This window comes from Manis pentadactyla, chromosome 10 (assembly GCF_030020395.1).
Source record: "Manis pentadactyla isolate mManPen7 chromosome 10, mManPen7.hap1, whole genome shotgun sequence".
NCBI classification, from domain to species: Eukaryota; Metazoa; Chordata; class Mammalia; order Pholidota; family Manidae; genus Manis; species Manis pentadactyla.
This window is the reverse complement of record NC_080028.1, coordinates 87,584,003-87,601,639: the sequence shown is the minus strand read 5'-3', so window position 1 is coordinate 87,601,639 and position 17,637 is coordinate 87,584,003. Positions and strand designations below refer to the sequence as shown.

At 38.0% G+C, this 17,637-nt stretch overlaps 2 protein-coding genes across 5 annotated transcripts in view; both read right to left on the bottom strand.

The window, feature by feature from the left end:
- The window catches only part of RABGEF1 (RAB guanine nucleotide exchange factor 1), a 52,568-nt gene extending 48,601 nt beyond the window's left edge, over positions 1–3,967 (bottom strand). For 3 of the 4 annotated variants that reach the window (XM_036907903.2, XM_036907908.2, XM_057487195.1), the window contains exons 1-2: positions 3,789–3,967; positions 1,397–1,563 (exon numbers count right to left, since the gene is read on the bottom strand). In XM_036907903.2, coding sequence (XP_036763798.1) covers positions 1,397–1,563; positions 3,789–3,967 — 346 coding nt within the window. Of the gene's footprint in view, positions 1–1,396; positions 1,564–3,788 lie in introns of those variants that run through there. The other variant, XM_057487196.1, reaches the window with a different exon arrangement.
- The window catches only part of TPST1 (tyrosylprotein sulfotransferase 1), a 591,927-nt gene that overhangs the window by 173,566 nt on the left and 400,724 nt on the right, over positions 1–17,637 (bottom strand). The gene's annotated exons all lie outside the window — the stretch shown is intronic.

Below are 17,637 nucleotides of genomic sequence, written 5' to 3'. Positions count from 1 at the left end.
TCAAACCCTTGAGCTCCTTACCAGCAGAGATTATGCTACCTGAAAAACACCATGCTCTTCAGCTAGTTAACATTTGTTGGGGACTTACTATGTGCATCAGGTAACGTACTAACTCTTACACACATCAAGATGATAGGTACTACTGTTCCTCAGAATAGACAGGGCTTATGGAGCTTAGCTTGCTCAGTGTCACAATAGCTAGTAAATAGCAAAGCTGAGACTCAACCAGAATGACTACAAAGTTCATGCTCTTAACCACCCTACTACACTACCTCCTAATTAATAAACTACAAGTCAAGTACATTCTTAATTTAATCTCTAGCAGGTACTGATTATTCCCCTTCTTACTGCAGCAGAGAAAACTGCTATGAGTGACAGCCAATCAAGAAACAACTCCAAGTTAATTAAGTGAACAAACAGATTAAAGATGTACATTTATTAAAGTGCTGTGTTGTGGTTTATAAGCAACACTTCCTTTTAATAAAATGAAACAAGAATAGTCATAAAATCTGAAAGACCAACTAAGATTTTAAGGTGTGACATTATTATTCATTCCCCTGCCTTTGGGCAGATCAAAAACCTTATGACAACTACCTCCCAGGTTGAGAGTTAAGGGATGCATCCAGGTCCAAGACAACAGCTCTTCTGGTAGCATTAACTTAAAGTTTCCAGTCTTCCCGACCATTTAAAATTCAGTCTAACTCTGATCACCAACATAAAGGTTTGGAGATATTCCTTCTTGATTTCTGGCAGGCCACTACAACTAGCTTTTCCACTCATTGGTAGAACAAGTATGACTTCAGTGACAATTTTTTTGCTGGTTATATGGCATCTTAAGAAGTAGGATAAGATCGAGTACATACATATTCATGTACTAAAAAAAACCCCTATTACATGTTCCTTTCACCTCTCTAAATGCCTAAAGTGAGCTTTTTCCTGTATGTTGTCCAGATTGTTCCTCAAGACACAAGTTGTCTCTCAAGTAAGCCCTCAGAATACCTCTTTTTCAGATGACTTTAAGCCTAGAACAGTTATTTTGATAAGGTATGGATAGTGAAGATATTATACTACAGAGAATAAACCAGGATCCAAAAACTAAAGGCACACAAAATAAAACATCCAAAAAAGATAGCTATTTGGAGGCAAACAAACTATATACTTCAGTTCTCTTTACTACTACTACAGAGTAAGCAAACTTCTCTAAAACACGGTCTCCTCCAACCAAAGGGATTCCTGGTTTCACATACTATCTGACCCTCAAACCCAACTTGGTTTCAAATTTGAGTTGACATTCTCTGAACACTTACAGAAATTAAAAAGCTGAGCCCACATGCATTGTGGACCCACTCCATTTTTCATTTGGGCACAGAAGAAAATAAAAGAATCAGAAAATTACCCTTCTTTGATCCAGCCCTGGTTGAAGCACTGAAGAATTTCTTTACTGTGGTAACCTTCCGGGTCTTCTCATTGGTTTTCTTTTCTTCAAACTTGGAAAATGTGAGGGATTGGGCCCCCTGGCTGCTCTGACTGCTGGCAAAGGCCTCTTCCTCCTCCCGCTGAAGTCTGTAATTCAAGAGAGGATTAAGAACAACCCAGACATTCTCTATAAACCCAGTTTTCCTCAATGAACTGAGGATGATCAGGAATTTTAGCAATGGAGGCTAAACACACTAAATAGGTCTGGGGTCTCTGATATGAAACTATCCTATATACTACTAGATTTCAAAGGGACCTTTCTCCATGGATCACGCTCATTCAGCAGATGTACTAGGGTTACATGAAAGAAAGTCCAGTCCTTTTCCCTAACCAACTCAAGATCAGAAGGAAGAAAGTAAATAATCACCATATAGTGTGATAGTTCCTATAGCAGAAAGTGAAACCCAAGTGCTACACAGAAAGAACAGCTAAATCTGCTGAAACAGTCCAAGGTTCTACAATAGTGACATTTAGGCCAGCCTTAAACGACAAATAAGATTCCACCAAGTGAAAGGGCATTCCAGGAAAAGGGAATTACAGATGTGAATGCATGTGGTTTTTGTTGTGGACCAAGTTCAATGTAGACTACTGATGGCATGATAGACTATGATGCAGGATACACAGGTAGGCACTAGGTGGTAATAAGCCTTGGCTGCCAATACAATCCTCAATTTCATCATGGGGTGGGGAACCAAGAAAGGCTATAAATCCAATACATTATCATTATCAAATCTGTGGTTGAGAAAAATAATGCAGGTATCTGTGTGACAACTTGAGGAGCAGATAGACTAGAGATAGGGACAATAGTTAAAAATATATTACAAAGAATTAAGTAAGAGAAAATAAAGACCCAGAAATCAGGAAAGAATGAAATTCAAAAGACTTCTCTAAGCTGGAATATGTAAAACTTGCTTAAGTAGTTGTAGACAGTGTGGGAGGTGAAGGAAAAATTAAGAATGACTCCAGTGTTTTTTAATTAACTAAATAAAACAGTGATGTCATTAATTGATACAGGGTTAGGGTTAGAAGGGTTAGAAAGTATGTTGGGAGTGGAGATTAGAGCACATAAAAGCAATAAATTTGGCTTTGGACCCACTGAATTTGAGGTATTTATAATGACTCTCAAAGGCTACCTAAGAACAATTCTTCAGACAGCACCATGAGCACCACCAGGGACCTTGTTAGAAATGCAGATTCTCAGAGGAGTCATGGACTGAGGTTGGGATCAGCAATCATTGTTTTTATAAAGCTTTCCAGGTAATTCTCATGCCAGTTCAAATTTGAGAAACAGGCTATAGGAAATCTCAAACAACTGGAAACAGTAAGAAAAAGTAACAAAATTACAGGTAGAAGTTAGTCTGAGAATGGAATAGGGAAACATCTTTCTCTGAGACAAAATAGAAATTGAAGATATTAGTACATTTTGATGTGGAGAGGGGAAAAAGTAAGCTAGTCACACCTAGTGGCCTCTAACTTATAAAACAGGATCAGCTACTGAGAATATTAGGAGTACCCTGGGAAACCTGAGAAAATGGCTCATGTTCTATGTCTGTACTTTTTCTCTTGACCATGGAGTCACTAAAAGCAGAGTATGATGTATAATTCTCTAGATGCTGTAGATGCTATAGCTTTTAGATATAAAAAACCAGCAAAAGCTGTCAGGGCTCAGTTTGACTTTGTTTTATTGAGAAGCTTTACAGTTTCTAGGATACTCTGGCTCAGGATTAACTTTATTCAGGCATTTTATTAGTCCCTATGTTCACCAGTCATTCTACCTTTAAAATTTTTATTATAGTCATATTTCTGGATAATACAAACTACTTTTGAATAACAAACCCCACCTTTGGGGAAAAGTTAAATTTCCATAAGGCAAGGACTATGCATACAAATCAACAGGTTTCTACTATCATGTGATTATCACTATGCCAGCTGCCATGCTAAGTATATTTGAAGAATGAGGAAAATAATGTTTGATAGTAGTAGTTATGTACCAAGCCCTTTGTTGGTACTTCATATATATTACCTCATTTAATCCTCACCATGAAGTACATTTAACTCTGTTCTTCTACTCAAGAAGCTTATTGTCTATAGAACTAAGACACATCAAACACAAAATTACTAAAAGATAAGACAAAGACAAATTGAAGAAATCATTGAAAGCTATTCATTAAATGTTGGCTGAGAAGAGGGGGAAAACATTAAGTCAACCTGCGAATAGCTCAAAACAAAAAAGAAAAACGTATTTTGGCAATGACAGAGCTTATGCATACAATCATCTCACTGTTAAACCACCCCTAGTTAAGTCCTTTTACCGCTCTGCCAGTTCCCAGTCTTCCTGAATCTGCTTCTGCCTGGCTTTGTGGTACTCCTCCCTCCAGCACTTGGAGCAGAAACCCTGCCAAGCAGGATTGCCATAGTAACCACATCCTTTCTTGCACAGGAGCTCCGACTGATCCACATGAATTCCTCGGCGTTCAGACTTAAGGCTCATCTTCTTCCTGCTAATCAAGTGGCAAACAAGAAAAGGTTTGTTGAAAATGAACTATTATTCTTTCATCAGCACAGCAATTAAGAACAAAAAAAAGTGAGTCCACATATTCAAGCTTCTTGTAAGAGGGAAGAAAAAAAAAGTTTAAATAAAGCAAATTCCTGACATAGCCGTACTGAAAGACTTCTTGTTTCCTTCCCAATAATATAAAGAACACTTTAAGAAAGGAGTAATATTGGATTAAAGACCTAAATGTAAGACATGAAAATTATAAAACTCATATAAGAAGACATAGAGTAAAAACTTCATGCATTGGACAAAAAGCACAAGCAAGCAAACAAAAACAGACAAAAACTTGGACTCTATCAAATTAAACACTTTTTTACAGAAAAGCAAACTTATCAACAGAGTGAGAAGGCACCCTAAGGAGTGGGAAAAAGTATTTGCAAACCATATATCTGGTAAGGGGTTAATACCCAGAATTTATTAAGAACTACAATGCAAGAATAAAAATAATTCAATTAAAGATTCGCAAAGGACTTGAAGAGACAGTTCTCAAAAAGAAAATACACAAATAGACAAATAACATGTGAAAAGATGCTCAATATCATTAATCATCAGGGAAATGCAAATCAAAACCACAATGGTTAATACCCCACATCCATAATATTCCACCAGCAAAAAAAACAGAAAGTAAGTGTGAGTAAGGATGTGGAGAAATTGGAACCCCTGTATAGTTGGTGGGAATGTAAAATGGTGTAGCCACTACGGAAAATAGTATGGAGGTTCCTCAAAAATTAAAAATAGAATTACCATATGATCTGGAAATCTCATTTCTGGGTATACATCTAAAAGAGTTGAAAACCGACCTTGATGAGATATTTGCATCCTCATCTGCACAGGAGCATTACTCAGAATAGCCAAGAGTTGCAAGCAAGCTAAATATTCATCAAAGGATGAATGCATAAAGACAATATGGTATGTACAGTGGATTATCACTCAGCCTTAAAAAGAAGGAAATCCTGTCATATGCTACAAGGATGAACATTCAGGACATTGTGCAAAGTAGAATAAGCCACTCACAGAAACAGAAATACTATTTGATTCCAACTACATAAGGTTGCCAGAGGCTGGGGGATGGGGTGGAGAGGAAGTGGTGGGTTCAGGGGAGACAACAAAGAGGAATTGTTCACAGGGTACAGAGTTTCTAATTTTTTTTTCTTTCATTTTTTGAGTGGGTTGTTTGTTTTATTTATTATTGAGTTGTGAGGTTTCTTTAGACATTCTGGATATAAATTGGTATTAGACAAGGTCCAGTCAGAAGTATTATTACTTTTTTTTTTATAGATAATTATTTTTTATTGAAGGGTAGTTGACACACAGTATTACATTACATTACATTAGTTTCAGGTGTACAACACAGTGATTCAACATTTATATACATGATAATTCTAGGTATCAGCTATCACCATACCAAGTTGTTATAATATTTTGACTATATTCCTTATGCTATACATTACATCCCGGTTACTTATTTATTTTACAATTGGAAGTGTGTACTTTTTTTTTTTTTTTGTGAGGGCATCTCTCATATTTATTGATAAAATGGTTCTTAACAACAATAAAATTCTGTATAGGGGAGTCAATGCTCAATGCACAATCATTAATTTACCCCAAGCCTAATTTTCATCAGTCTCCAATCTTCTGAAGCATAACGAACAAGTTCTTACATGGACAACAAATTCTTACATAGTGAATAAGTTACATGGTGAACAGTACAAGGGCAGTCATCACAGAATCTTTCGGTTTTGCTCATGCATTATGAACTATAAACAGTCCGTTCAAATATGAATACTCATTTGATTTTTATACTTGATTTATATGTGGATACCACATTTCTCTCTTTATTATTATTATATTTAATAAAATGCTGAAGTGGTAGGTAGATACAAGAAAAAGGTAGAAAACATAGTTTACGGTTATAAGAGAGCAAATGTAGATGATCAGGTGTGTGCCTGTAGACTATGTGTGAATCCAAGCTAGACAAGGGCAATAAAACATCCACGGATGCAGAAGATTTCTCTCAGAACAGGGGGGGTGAGGTTCTAAGCCTCACCTCTGTTGATCCCAAATTTCTCACCTGATGGCCCCCCTGCCACTGTGCCTGTCCTAGGTTGTTCCTCCCTTGAGGAGTCTTACCCGTCTCTGGCTAACCAGTCATCTTCCGGGGCCATACAGGGAAATGTAAAGTTGGTAAGTGAGAGAGAAGCCTTATTGTTTGAAAAGGTTAGCTTTTTATTTCTTTGCATATTTATGCCCTGTGGCTTCTATGCCCAGCATTAGTCTTGAAGTATCTTTACCACTTGGAAGAATTATGATACTCGGTAAATTTGATATGAGGCACGAATTCTATTTAAGGGTTGTAATTAGGAAGGAAGAAGAAAAGCTATAGAAGTAGCAGGTGGAAGAAAACATGGGAAGATTGATTATTTCTTTGACATATCTTCTTGTAGAGTAACTTAAGGATGTATAGGTTTAAAACTACTAATTAAATTGTGCACACACATTAACATAATAGGAGTATAGTTACATAACTAAAGCATACCTGTAATTACCAGCCATCTCCAGTGAAACCAAGAAAACCAGTCAGGCACCTTAGGCATTTGTGAAAACTTATCTATGATATGGTGGATATTGTCCAACTGAGCTTGAACAGTCTGAGAGAAATCAGACAAATTAAAACAACCCATTCCTGGGGACTGTACACATCCCATATGTTCCTTTAATAGTAAATAGTCTGCAATTGAAAGATTTTGGAGCGCTACAATTTGCACTTCTCCTAATTCTTGGTTGAGTTCCAACAGTATAGATCCAGTCAAATTTGTTGTTTTATTGTATGCACAGGCCAGCTTAGATATCTCCTTCTTCATTCCCATGGCAAGTCCAGGAACTGGTGGGATGAGTGCACCTACAGCTGTAGCAGCACCTGGATCTTTGTTGAGGTTTTTTTGATGATCATCTTCTGGCATGAGTCTTCCAGAGAGTGCTGACGTTGGAAGTTCTTTTTCATATCGTACCTTAGTTCATTTTTGGGGTAGCCCAATTAGGCTTGGATCCTCTGTATAAACACAAACAGGCCCTTCGCCTACACTTTTATATGCCCTTTATACCCTTGTGTAGGACTCATTGGAGGTCTCAACACAGGAACTGCCTTTTTTTTTTTTTTTTTGGTTTCATTAATCTACACTTACATGGCGAATATTATTTTTACTAGGCTCTCCCCTATACCAGGTCCCCCCTATAAACCCCTTTACAGTCACTGTCCATCAGCATAGCAAATGTTGTAGAATCACTACTTGCCTTCTCTGTGTTGTACAGCCCTCCCTTTTCTCCCACTCCCCATGCATGCTAATCTTAATACCCCCTTCTTCCCCCCACTTATCCCTCCCTACCCACCCATCCTCCCCAGTCCCTTCCCCTTTGGTACCTGTTAGTCCATTCTTGACTTCTGTTATTCTGCTGCTGTTTTGTTCCTTCAGTTTTTCCTTTGTGCTTATACTCCACAGATAAGAGAAATCATTTGGTATTTCTCTTTCTCCGCTTGGCTTGTTTGATTGAGCATAATACCCTCCAGCGCCATCCATGTTGCTGCAAATGGTAGGATTTGCCCTTTTCTTATGGCTGACTAGTATTCCATTGTGTATATGTACCACATCTTCTTTATCCATTCATCTATCGATGGACATTTAGGTTGCTTCCAATTCTTGGCTATTGTAAATAGTGCTGCGATAAACATAGGGGTGCACTGGTCTTTCTCATACTTGATTGCTGCATTCTTAGGGTAAATTCCTAGGAGTGCAATTCCTGGGTCAAATGGTAAGTCTGTTTTGAGCATTTTGATGTACCTCCATACTGCTTTCCACAATGGTTGAACAAGTTTACATTCCCACCAGCAGTGTAGGAGGGTTCCCCTTTCTCCACAGCCTCGCCAACATTTGTTGCTGTTTGTCTTTTGGATGGCAGCCATCCTTACTGGTGTGAGGTGATACCTCATTGTAGTTTTAATTTGTATTTCTCTGATAATTAGCGATGTGGAGCATCTTTTCATGTGTCTGTTGGCCATCTGTATTTCTGTTCTGGAGAACTGTCTGTTCAGTTCCTCTGCCCATTTTTTAACTGGGTTATTTGTTTTTTGTTTGTTGAGGTGTGTGAGCTCTTTATATATTCTGGACGTCAAGCCTTTATCGGATGTGTCATTAACAAATATATTCTCCCATACTGTAGGGTTCCTTTTTGTTCTATTGATGGTGTCTTTTGCTGTACAGAAGCTTTTCAGCTTAATATAGTCCCACTTGTTCATTTTTGCTGTTGTTTTCCTTGCCCGGGGAGATATTTTCAAGAAGAGGTCACTCATGTTTATGTCTAAGAGGATTTTGCCTATGTTTTCTTCCAAGAGTTTAATGGTTTCATGACTTACATTCAGGTCTTTGATCCATTTTGAGTTTACTTTTGCATATGTGGTTAGACAATGGTCCAGTTTCATTCTCTTACATGTAGCTGTCCAGTTTTGCCAGCACCATCTGTTGAAGAGACTGTCATTTCGCCATTGTATGTCCATGGCTTCTTTATCAAATATTAATTAACCATATATGTCTGGGTTAATGTCTGGATTCTCTAGTCTGTTCCATTGGTCTGTGGCTCTGTTCTTGTGCCAGTACCAAATTGTCTTGATTACTATGGCTTTATAGTAGAGCTTGAAGTTGGGGAGTGAGATCCCCCCTACTTTATTCTTCTTTCTCAGGATTGCTTTGGCTATTCGGGGTCTTTGGTGTTTCCATATGAATTTTTGAATTATTTGTTCCAGTTCATTGAAGAATGCTGCTGGTAGTTTCATAGGGATTGCATCAAATCTGTATATTGCTTGGGCAGGATGGCCATTTTTACGATATTAATTCTTCCTAGACACAAGCATGGGATGAGTTTCCATCTGTTAGTGTCCTCTTTAATTTCTCTTAAGAGTGACTTGTAGTTTTCAGAGTATAAGTCTTTCACTTCTTTGGTTAGGTTTATTCCTAGGTATTTTTTTTTTGATGTAATTGTGAATGGAGTTGTTTTCCTGATTTCTCTTTCTGTTGGTTCATTGTTAGTATATAGGAAAGCCACAGATTTCTGTGTGTTGATTTTGTATCCTGCAACTTTGCTGTATTCCGATATCAGTTCTAGTAGTTTTGGGGTGGTCTTTAGGGTTTTTTATGTACAGTATCATGTCACCTGCAAATAGTGACAGTTTAACTTCTTCTTTACCAATCTGGATTCCTTGTATGTTTTTGTTTTGTCTGATTGCTGTGGCTAGGACCTCCAGTACCACGTTGAATAACAGTGGGGAGAGTGGGCATCCCTGTCTAGTTCCCAATCTCAGAGGAAATGCTTTCAGCTTCTCGCTGTTCAATATAATGTTGGCTGTGGGTTTATCATAGATGGCCTTTATTATGTTGAGGTACTTGCCCTCTATACCCATTTGGCTGAGAGTTTTTATCATGAATGGATGTTGAACTTCGTCAAATGCTTTTCAGCATCTATGGAGATGATCATGTGGTTTTTGTCTTTCTTTTTGTTGATGTGGTGGATGATGTTGATGGACTTTCGAATGTTGTACCATCCTTGCATCCCTGGGTGAATCCCACTTGGTCATGGTGTATGATCCTTTTGATGTATTTTTGAATTTGGTTTGCTAATATTTTGTTGAGTATTTTTGCATCTATGTTCATCAGGGATATTGGTCTGTAGTTTTCTTTTTTGGTGGGGTCTTTGCCTGGTTTTGGTATTAGGGTGCTGTTAGCTTCATAGAATGAGTTTGGGAGTATCCCCTCCTCCTCTATTTTTTGGAAAACTTTAAGGAGAATGGGTATTATGTCTTCCCTGTATGTCTGATAAAATTCCGAGGTAAATCCATCTGGCCCGGGTTTTTTTTCTTTGGTAGTTTTTTGATTACCGCTTCAATTCCGTTGCTGGTAATTGGTCTGTTTAGATTTTCTGTTTCTTTCAGGGTCAGTCTTGGATAGTTGTATTTTTCTAGGAAGTTGTCCATTTCTCCTAGGTTTCCCAGCTTGTTAGCATAAAGGTTTTCATAGTATTCTCTAATAATTCTTTGTATTTCTGTGGGGTCCGTCGTGATTTTTCCTTTCTCGTTTCTGATACTGTTGATTTGTGATGACTCTCTTTTCCTCTTAATAAGTCTGGCTAGAGGCTTCTCTATTTTGTTTATTTTCTCGAAGAACCAGCTCTTGGTTTCATTGATTTTTGCTATTGTTTTATTCTTCTCAATTTTATTTATTTCTTCTTTGATCTTTATTATGTCCCTCCTTCTGCTGACCTTAGGCCTCATTTGTTCTTCTTTTTCCAATTTCGATAATTGTGACATTAGACCATTCATTTGGGATTGTTCTTCCTTTTTTAAATATGCTTGGATTGCTATAGACTTTCCTCTTAAGAGTGCTTTTGCTGTGTCCCACAGAAGTTGGGGCTTAGTGTTGTGGTTGTCATTTGTTTCCATATATTGCTGGATCTCCATTTTGATTTGGTCATTGATCCACTGATTATTTAGGAGCGTGTTGTTAAGCCTCCATGTGTTTGTGAGCCTTTTTGCTTTCTTTGTACAGTTTATTTCTAGTTTTATGCCTTTGTGGTCTGAAAAGTTGGTTGGTAGGATTTCGATCTTTTGGAATTTACTGAGGCTCTTTTTGTGGCCTAGTATGTGGTGTATTCTGGAGAATGTTCCATGTGCACTTGAGAAGAATGTATATTCTGTTGCTTTTGGATGTAGAGTTCTGTAGATGTCTATTAGGTCCATCTGCTCTACTGTGTTTGTTTAGTGCTTCTGTGTCCTTACTTATTTTCTGCCCGGTGGATCTATCCTTTGGGGTGAGTGGTGTGTTGAAGTCTCCTAGAATGAATGCATTGCAGTCTATTTCCCCCTTTAGTTCTGTTAGTATTTGTTTCACATATGCTGGTGCTCCTGGGTTGGGTGCATATATATTTAGAACGGTTATATCCTCTTGTTGGACTGAGCCCTTTATCATTATGTAGTGTCCTTCTTTATCTCTTGTTACTTTCTTTGTTTTGAAGTCTATTTTGTCTGATATTAGTACTGCAACCCCTGCTTTCTTCTCGCTGTTGTTTGCCTGAAATATGTTTTTCCATCCCTTGACTTTTAGTCTGTACATGTCTTTGGGTTTTTTTTTTTTTTTTTTTTTTTTTTAGATAATTATTTTTTATTGAAGGGTAGTTGACACACAGTATTACATTACATTAGTTTCAGGTGTACAACACAGTGATTCAACATTTATATACATGATAATTCTAAGTACCAGCTATCACCATACCAAGTTGTTACAATATTTTGACTATATTCCTTATGCTATACATTACATCCCGGTTGCTTATTTATTTTACAATTGGAAGTGTGTACTTTTTCTTGGTTGTTGTTGTTAGGGCATCTCTCATATTTATTGATCAAATGGTTCTTAACAACAATAAAATTCTGTATAGGGGAGTCAATGCTCAATGCACAATCATTAATCCACCCCAAGCCTAATTTTCGTCAGTCTCCAATCTTCTGAAGCATAACGAACAAGTTCTTACATGGACAACAAATTCTTACATAGTGAATAAGTTACATGGTGAACAGTACAAGGGCAGTCATCACAGAAACTTTTGGTTTTGCTCATGCATTATGAACTATAAACAGTCAGTTCAAATATGAATACACATTTGATTTTTATACTTGATTTATATGTGGATACCACATTTCTCTCTTTATTATTTTTAATAGGATGCTGAAGTGGTAGGTAGATACAACATAAAGGTAGAAAACATAGTTTAGTGTTGTAAGAGAGCAAATGTAGATGATCAGGTGTGTGCCTGTAGACTATGTGTTAATCCAAGCTAGACAAGGGCAATAAAACATCCACATATGCAGAAGATTTCTCTCAGAACAGGGAGGGTGAGGTTCTAAGCCTCACCTCTGTTGATCCCCAATTTCTCACCTGATGACCCCCCTGCGACTGTGCCTGTCTTAGGTTGTTCCTCCCTTGAGGAATCTTACCCGTCTCTGGCTAACCAGTCATCTTCCGGGGCCATACAGGGAAATGTAAAGTTGGTAAGTGAGAGAGAAGCCTTATTGTTTGAAATGGTTAGCTTTTTATTTCTTTGCATATTTATGCCCTGTGGCTTCTATGCCCAGCATTTGTCTTGAGGTATCTTTACCACTTGGAGGAGTTATGATACTCGGTAAATTTGATATGAGGCACGAATTCTATTTAAGAATTCGTTGTAATTAGGAAGGAAGAAGAAAAGCTATAGAAGTAGCAGGCGGGAGAAAACATGGGAAGATTGATTATTTCTTTGACATATCTTCTTGTAGAGTAACTTCAGCATGTATAGATTTTAAGCTACTACTTAAATTGCGCACACACATTAACATAATAGGAGTATAGTTACATAACTAAAGCATACCTGTAATTACCAGCCATCTCCAGTTAAACCAAGAAAACCAGTTAGGCACCCTAGGCATTTCTGAAAACTTATCAATGATATGATGGTTATTATCTAACTGAATTTGAATAGTTTGAGAAAAATCAGACAAATTAAAACAACCCATTCCTGGGCACTGTTCACATCCCATATGTTCTTTTAACAGTAAATAGTCTGTAGTTGTAAGATTTTGGAGCGCTACAATTTGCACTTCTCCTAATTCTTGGTTGAGTTCCAACAGTATAGATCCAGTCAAATTTGTTGTTTTACTGTATGCACAGGCCAGCTTAGATATCTCCTTCATTCCCATGGGAAGTCCAGGAGCTGGTGGGATGAGTGCATCTACAGCTGTAGCAGTGCGTGGATCTTTGTTGGGGTTTTTTGATGATCATCTTCTGGCATGAGTCTTCCCGAGAGTGCTGATGTTGGAAGTTCTCTTTCATATCGTTTCTTAGTTCATTTTCGGGGTAGCCAAATTAGGCTTTGATCCTCTGTATAAACACAAACAGACCCTTTGCCTACACTTTTATATGTCCTTTATATCATTGTGTAGAACTCATTAGAGGTCACCACATAGGAACTGCATTTTTTTTTTTTAATCTTTAATCTACATTTACATGACGAATACTTTGTTTACTAGGCTCTCCCCTATACCAGGTCCCCCCTATATACTCCTTTACAGTCACTGTCCATCAGCGTAGCAACCTGTTGTAGAATCACTACTTGTCTTCTCTGTGTTGTACAGCCCTCCCCTTTCTCCCACCCCGCTATGGATGCTAATCTTAATACCCCCCTACTTCTCCCCCCCTTATCCCTCCCTACCCACCCATCCTCCCCAGTCCCTTTCCCTTTGGTACCTGTTAGTCCATTCTTGAGTTCTGTGATTCTGCTGCTGTTTTGTTCCTTCAGTTTTTCCTTTGTTCTTTTATTCCACAGATAAGTGAAATCATTTGGTATTTCTCTTTCTCTGCTTGGCTTGTTTCACTGAGCAAAATACCCTCCAGCTCCATCCATGTTGCTGCAAATGGTTGGATTTGCCCTTTTCTTATGGCTGAGTAGTATTCCATTGTGTATATGTACCACATCTTCTTTATCCATTCATCTATTGATGGACATTTAGGTTGCTTCCAATTCTTGGCTATTGTAAATAGTGCTGCGATAAACATAGGGGTGCACTGGTCTTTCTCATACTTGATTGCTGCATTCTTAGGGTAAATTCCTAGGAGTGCAATTCCTGGGTCAAATGGTAAGTCTGTTTTGAGCATTTTGATGTACCTCCATACTGCTTTCCACAATGGTTGAACAAGTTTACATTCCCACCAGCAGTGTAGGAGGGTTCCCCTTTCTCCACAGCCTCGCCAACATTTGTTGTTGTTTGTCTTTTGGATGGCAGCCATCCTTACTGGTGTGAGGTGATACCTCATTGTAGTTTTAATTTGCATTTCTCTGACAATTAGCGATGTGGAGCATCTTTTCATGTGTCTGTTGGCCATCTGTATTTCTTTTTTGGAGAACCGTCTGTTCAGTTCCTTTGCCCATTTTTTAATTGGGTTATTTGTTTTTTGTTTGTTGAGGCGTGTGAGCTCTTTATATATTCTGGACGTCAAGCCTTTATCGGATGTGTCATTTTCAAAGATATTCTCCCATACTGTAGGGTTTCTTTTTGTTCTATTGATGGTGTCTTTTGCTGTACAGAAACTTTTCAGCTTAATATAGTCCCACTTGTTCATTTTTGCTGTTGCTTTCCTTGCCCGGGGAGATATGTTCAAGAAGAGGTCACTCATGTTTATGTCTAAGAGGTTTGTGCCTATGTTTTCTTCCAAGAGTTTAATGGTTTCATGACTTACATTCAGGTCTTTGATCCATTTTGAGTTTACTTTTGTATATGGGGTTAGACGATGGTCCAGTTTCATTCTCCTACATGTAGCTGTCCAGTTTTGCCAGCACCATCTGTTGAAGAGACTGTCATTTCGCCATTGTATGTCCATGGCTCCTTTATCAAATATTAATTGACCATATATGTCTGAGTTAATGTCTGGATTGTCTAGTCTGTTCCATTGGTCTGTGGCTCTGTTCTTGTGCCAGTACCAAATTGTCTTGATTACTATGGCTTTATAATAGAGCTTGAAGTTGGGGAGTGAGATCCCCCCTACTTTATTCTTCTTTCTCAGGACTGCTTTGGCTCTTCGGGGTCTTTGGTGGTTCCATATGAATTTTTGAATTATTTGTTCCAGTTCATTGAAGAATGTTGCTGGTAGTTACATAGGGATTGCATCAAATCTGTATATTGCTTTGGGCAGGATAGCCATTTTGACGATATTAATTCTTCCTAGCCATGAGCATGGGATGCGTTTCCATCTGTTAGTGTCCCCTTTAATTTCTTTTAAGAGTGAATTGTAGTTTTCAGAATATAAGTCTTTCACTTCTTTGGTTAGGTTTATTCCTAGGTATTTTATTTTTTTTGATGCAATTGTGAATGGAGTTGTTTTCCTGATTTCTCTTTCTGTTGGTTCATTGTTGGTATATAGGAAAGCCACAGATTTCTGTGCGTTGATTTTGTATCCTGCAACTTTGCTGTATTCCGATATCAGTTCTAGTAGTTCTGGGGTGGAGTCTTTAGGGTTTTTTATGTACAGTATCATGTCATCTGCAAATAGTGACAGTTTGACTTCTTCTTTGCCAATCTGGTTTCCTTGTATTTTTTTGTTTTGTCTGATTGCCGTGGCTAGGACCTCTAGAACAATGTTAAATAACAGTGGGGAGAGTGGGCATCCCTGTCTAGTTCCCGATCTCAGCGGAAATGCTTTCAGCTTCTCGCTATTCAATATAATGTTGGCTGTGGGTTTTTCATAGATGGCCTTTATTATGTTGAGGTACTTGCCCTCTATTCCCATTTTGCTGAGAGTTTTTATCATGAATGGATGTTGAACTTTGTCAAATGCTTTTTCAGCATCTATGGAGATAACCATGTGGTTTTTGTCTTTCTTTTTGTTGATGTGGTGGATGATATTGATGGACTTTCGAATGTTGTGCCATCCTTGCATCCCTGGGATGAATCCCACTTGGTCATGGTGTACGATGGTTTTGATGTATTTTTGAATTCGGTTTGCTAAAATTTTGTTGAGTATTTATGCGTCTACGTTCATCAGGGATATTGGTCTGTAGTTTTCTTTTTTGGTGGTGTCTTTGCCTGGTTTTGGTAGTAGGGTGATGTTAGCTTCATAGAATGAGTTTGGGAGTATCCCCTCCTCTTCTATTTCTTGGAAAACTTTAAGGAGAATGGGTATTATGTCTTCCCTGTATGTCTGATAAAATTCCGAGGTAAATCCATCTGGCCCGGGGGTTTTGTTCTTTGGTAGTTTTTTGACTACCGCTTCAATTTCGTTGCTGGTAATTGGTCTGTTTAGATTTTCTGTTTCTTTTTGGGTCAGTCTTGGAAGGTTGTATTTTTCTAGGAAGTTGTCCATTTCTCCTAGGTTTCCCAGCTTGTTAGCATATAGGTTTTCATAGTAGTCTCTAATAATTCTTTGTATTTCTGCGGGATCTGTTGTGATTTTTCCTTTCTCATTTCTGATACTGTTGATTTGTGTTGACTCTCTTTTCCTCTTAATAAGTCTTGCTAGAGGCTTATCTATTTTGTTTATTTTCTCAAAGAACCAGCTCTTGGTTTCATTGATTTTTGCTATTGTTTTATTCTTCTCAATTTTATTTATTTCTTCTCTGATCTTTATTATGTCCCTCCTTCTGCTGAGCTTAGGCCTCATTTGTTCTTCTTTTTCCAATTTCGATAGTTGTGACATTAGACCGTTCATTTGGGATTGCTCTTCCTTTTTTAAATATGCTTGGAGTGCTATATACTTTCCTCTTAAGACTGCTTTTGCTGCGTCCCACAGAAGTTGGGGCTTAGTGTTGTTGTTGTCATTTGTTTCCATATATTGCTGGATCTCCATTTTGATTTGGTCATTGATCCATTGATTATTTAGGAGCGTGTTGTTTAGCCTCCATGTGTTTTTGAGCCTTTTTGCTTTCTTTGAACAGTTTATTTCTAGTTTAATGCCTTTGTGGTCTGAAAAGTTGGTTGGTAGGATTTCAATCTTTTGGAATTTACTGAGGCTCTTTTTGTGTCCTAGTATGTGGTCTATTCTGGAGAATGTTCCATGTGCACTTGAGAAGAACGTGTATCCTGTTGCTTTTGGATGTAGAGTTCTGTAGATGTCTATTAGGTCCATCTGTTCTAGTGTGTTGTTCAGTGCCTCTGTGTCCTTACTTATTTTTTTTGTTACTTTATTTTGAAGTCTGCTTTGTCTGATACCAGAATTGCAACACCTGCTTTCTTCTCTCTGTTGTTTGCTTGAAATATCTTTTTCCATCCCTTGACTTTAAGTCTGTGCGCATCTTTGGGTTTGAGGTGAGTCTCTTGTAAGCAGCATATGGATGGATCTTGCTTTTTTATCCATTCTATTACTCTGTGTCTTTTGATTGGTGCATTCAGTCCATTTACATTTAGGGTGATTATTGAAAGGTATGAATTTATTGCCATTGCAGGCTTTAAGTCTGTGGTTACCAAAGGTTTAGGGTTAGCTTCTTTACTGTCTTACTGTCTAACTTAACTCGCTTGTTGAGCTATTATAAACACAATCTGATGATTCTTTATTTCTCTCCCTTCTTATTCCTCCTCCTCCCTTCTTCATATGTTGGGTGTTTTGTTGTGTGCTCTTTTTAGGAGTGCTCCCATCTAGAGCAGTCCCTGTAGGATGCCCTGTAGAGGTGGTTTGTGGGAGGCAAATTCCCTCAACTTTTGCTTGTCTGGGAATTGTTTAATCCCTCCTTCATATTTAAATGATATTCGTGCTGGATACAGTAGTCTTGGTTCGAGGCCCTTCTGTTTCATTGCATTAAGTATATCATGCCATTCTCTTCTGGCCTGTAGGGTTTCTGTTGAGAAGTCTGATGATAGCCTGATGGGTTTTCCTTTGTAGGTAACCTTTTTTTTCTCTCTGGCTGCTTGTAATACTTTGTCCTTGTCTTTGATCTTTGCCATTTTAATTATTATGTGTCTTGGTGTTGCCCTCCTTGGATCCCTTGTCATGGGAGTTCTGTGTACCTCTGTGGTCTGAGAGGCCATTTCTTCCCCTAGTTTG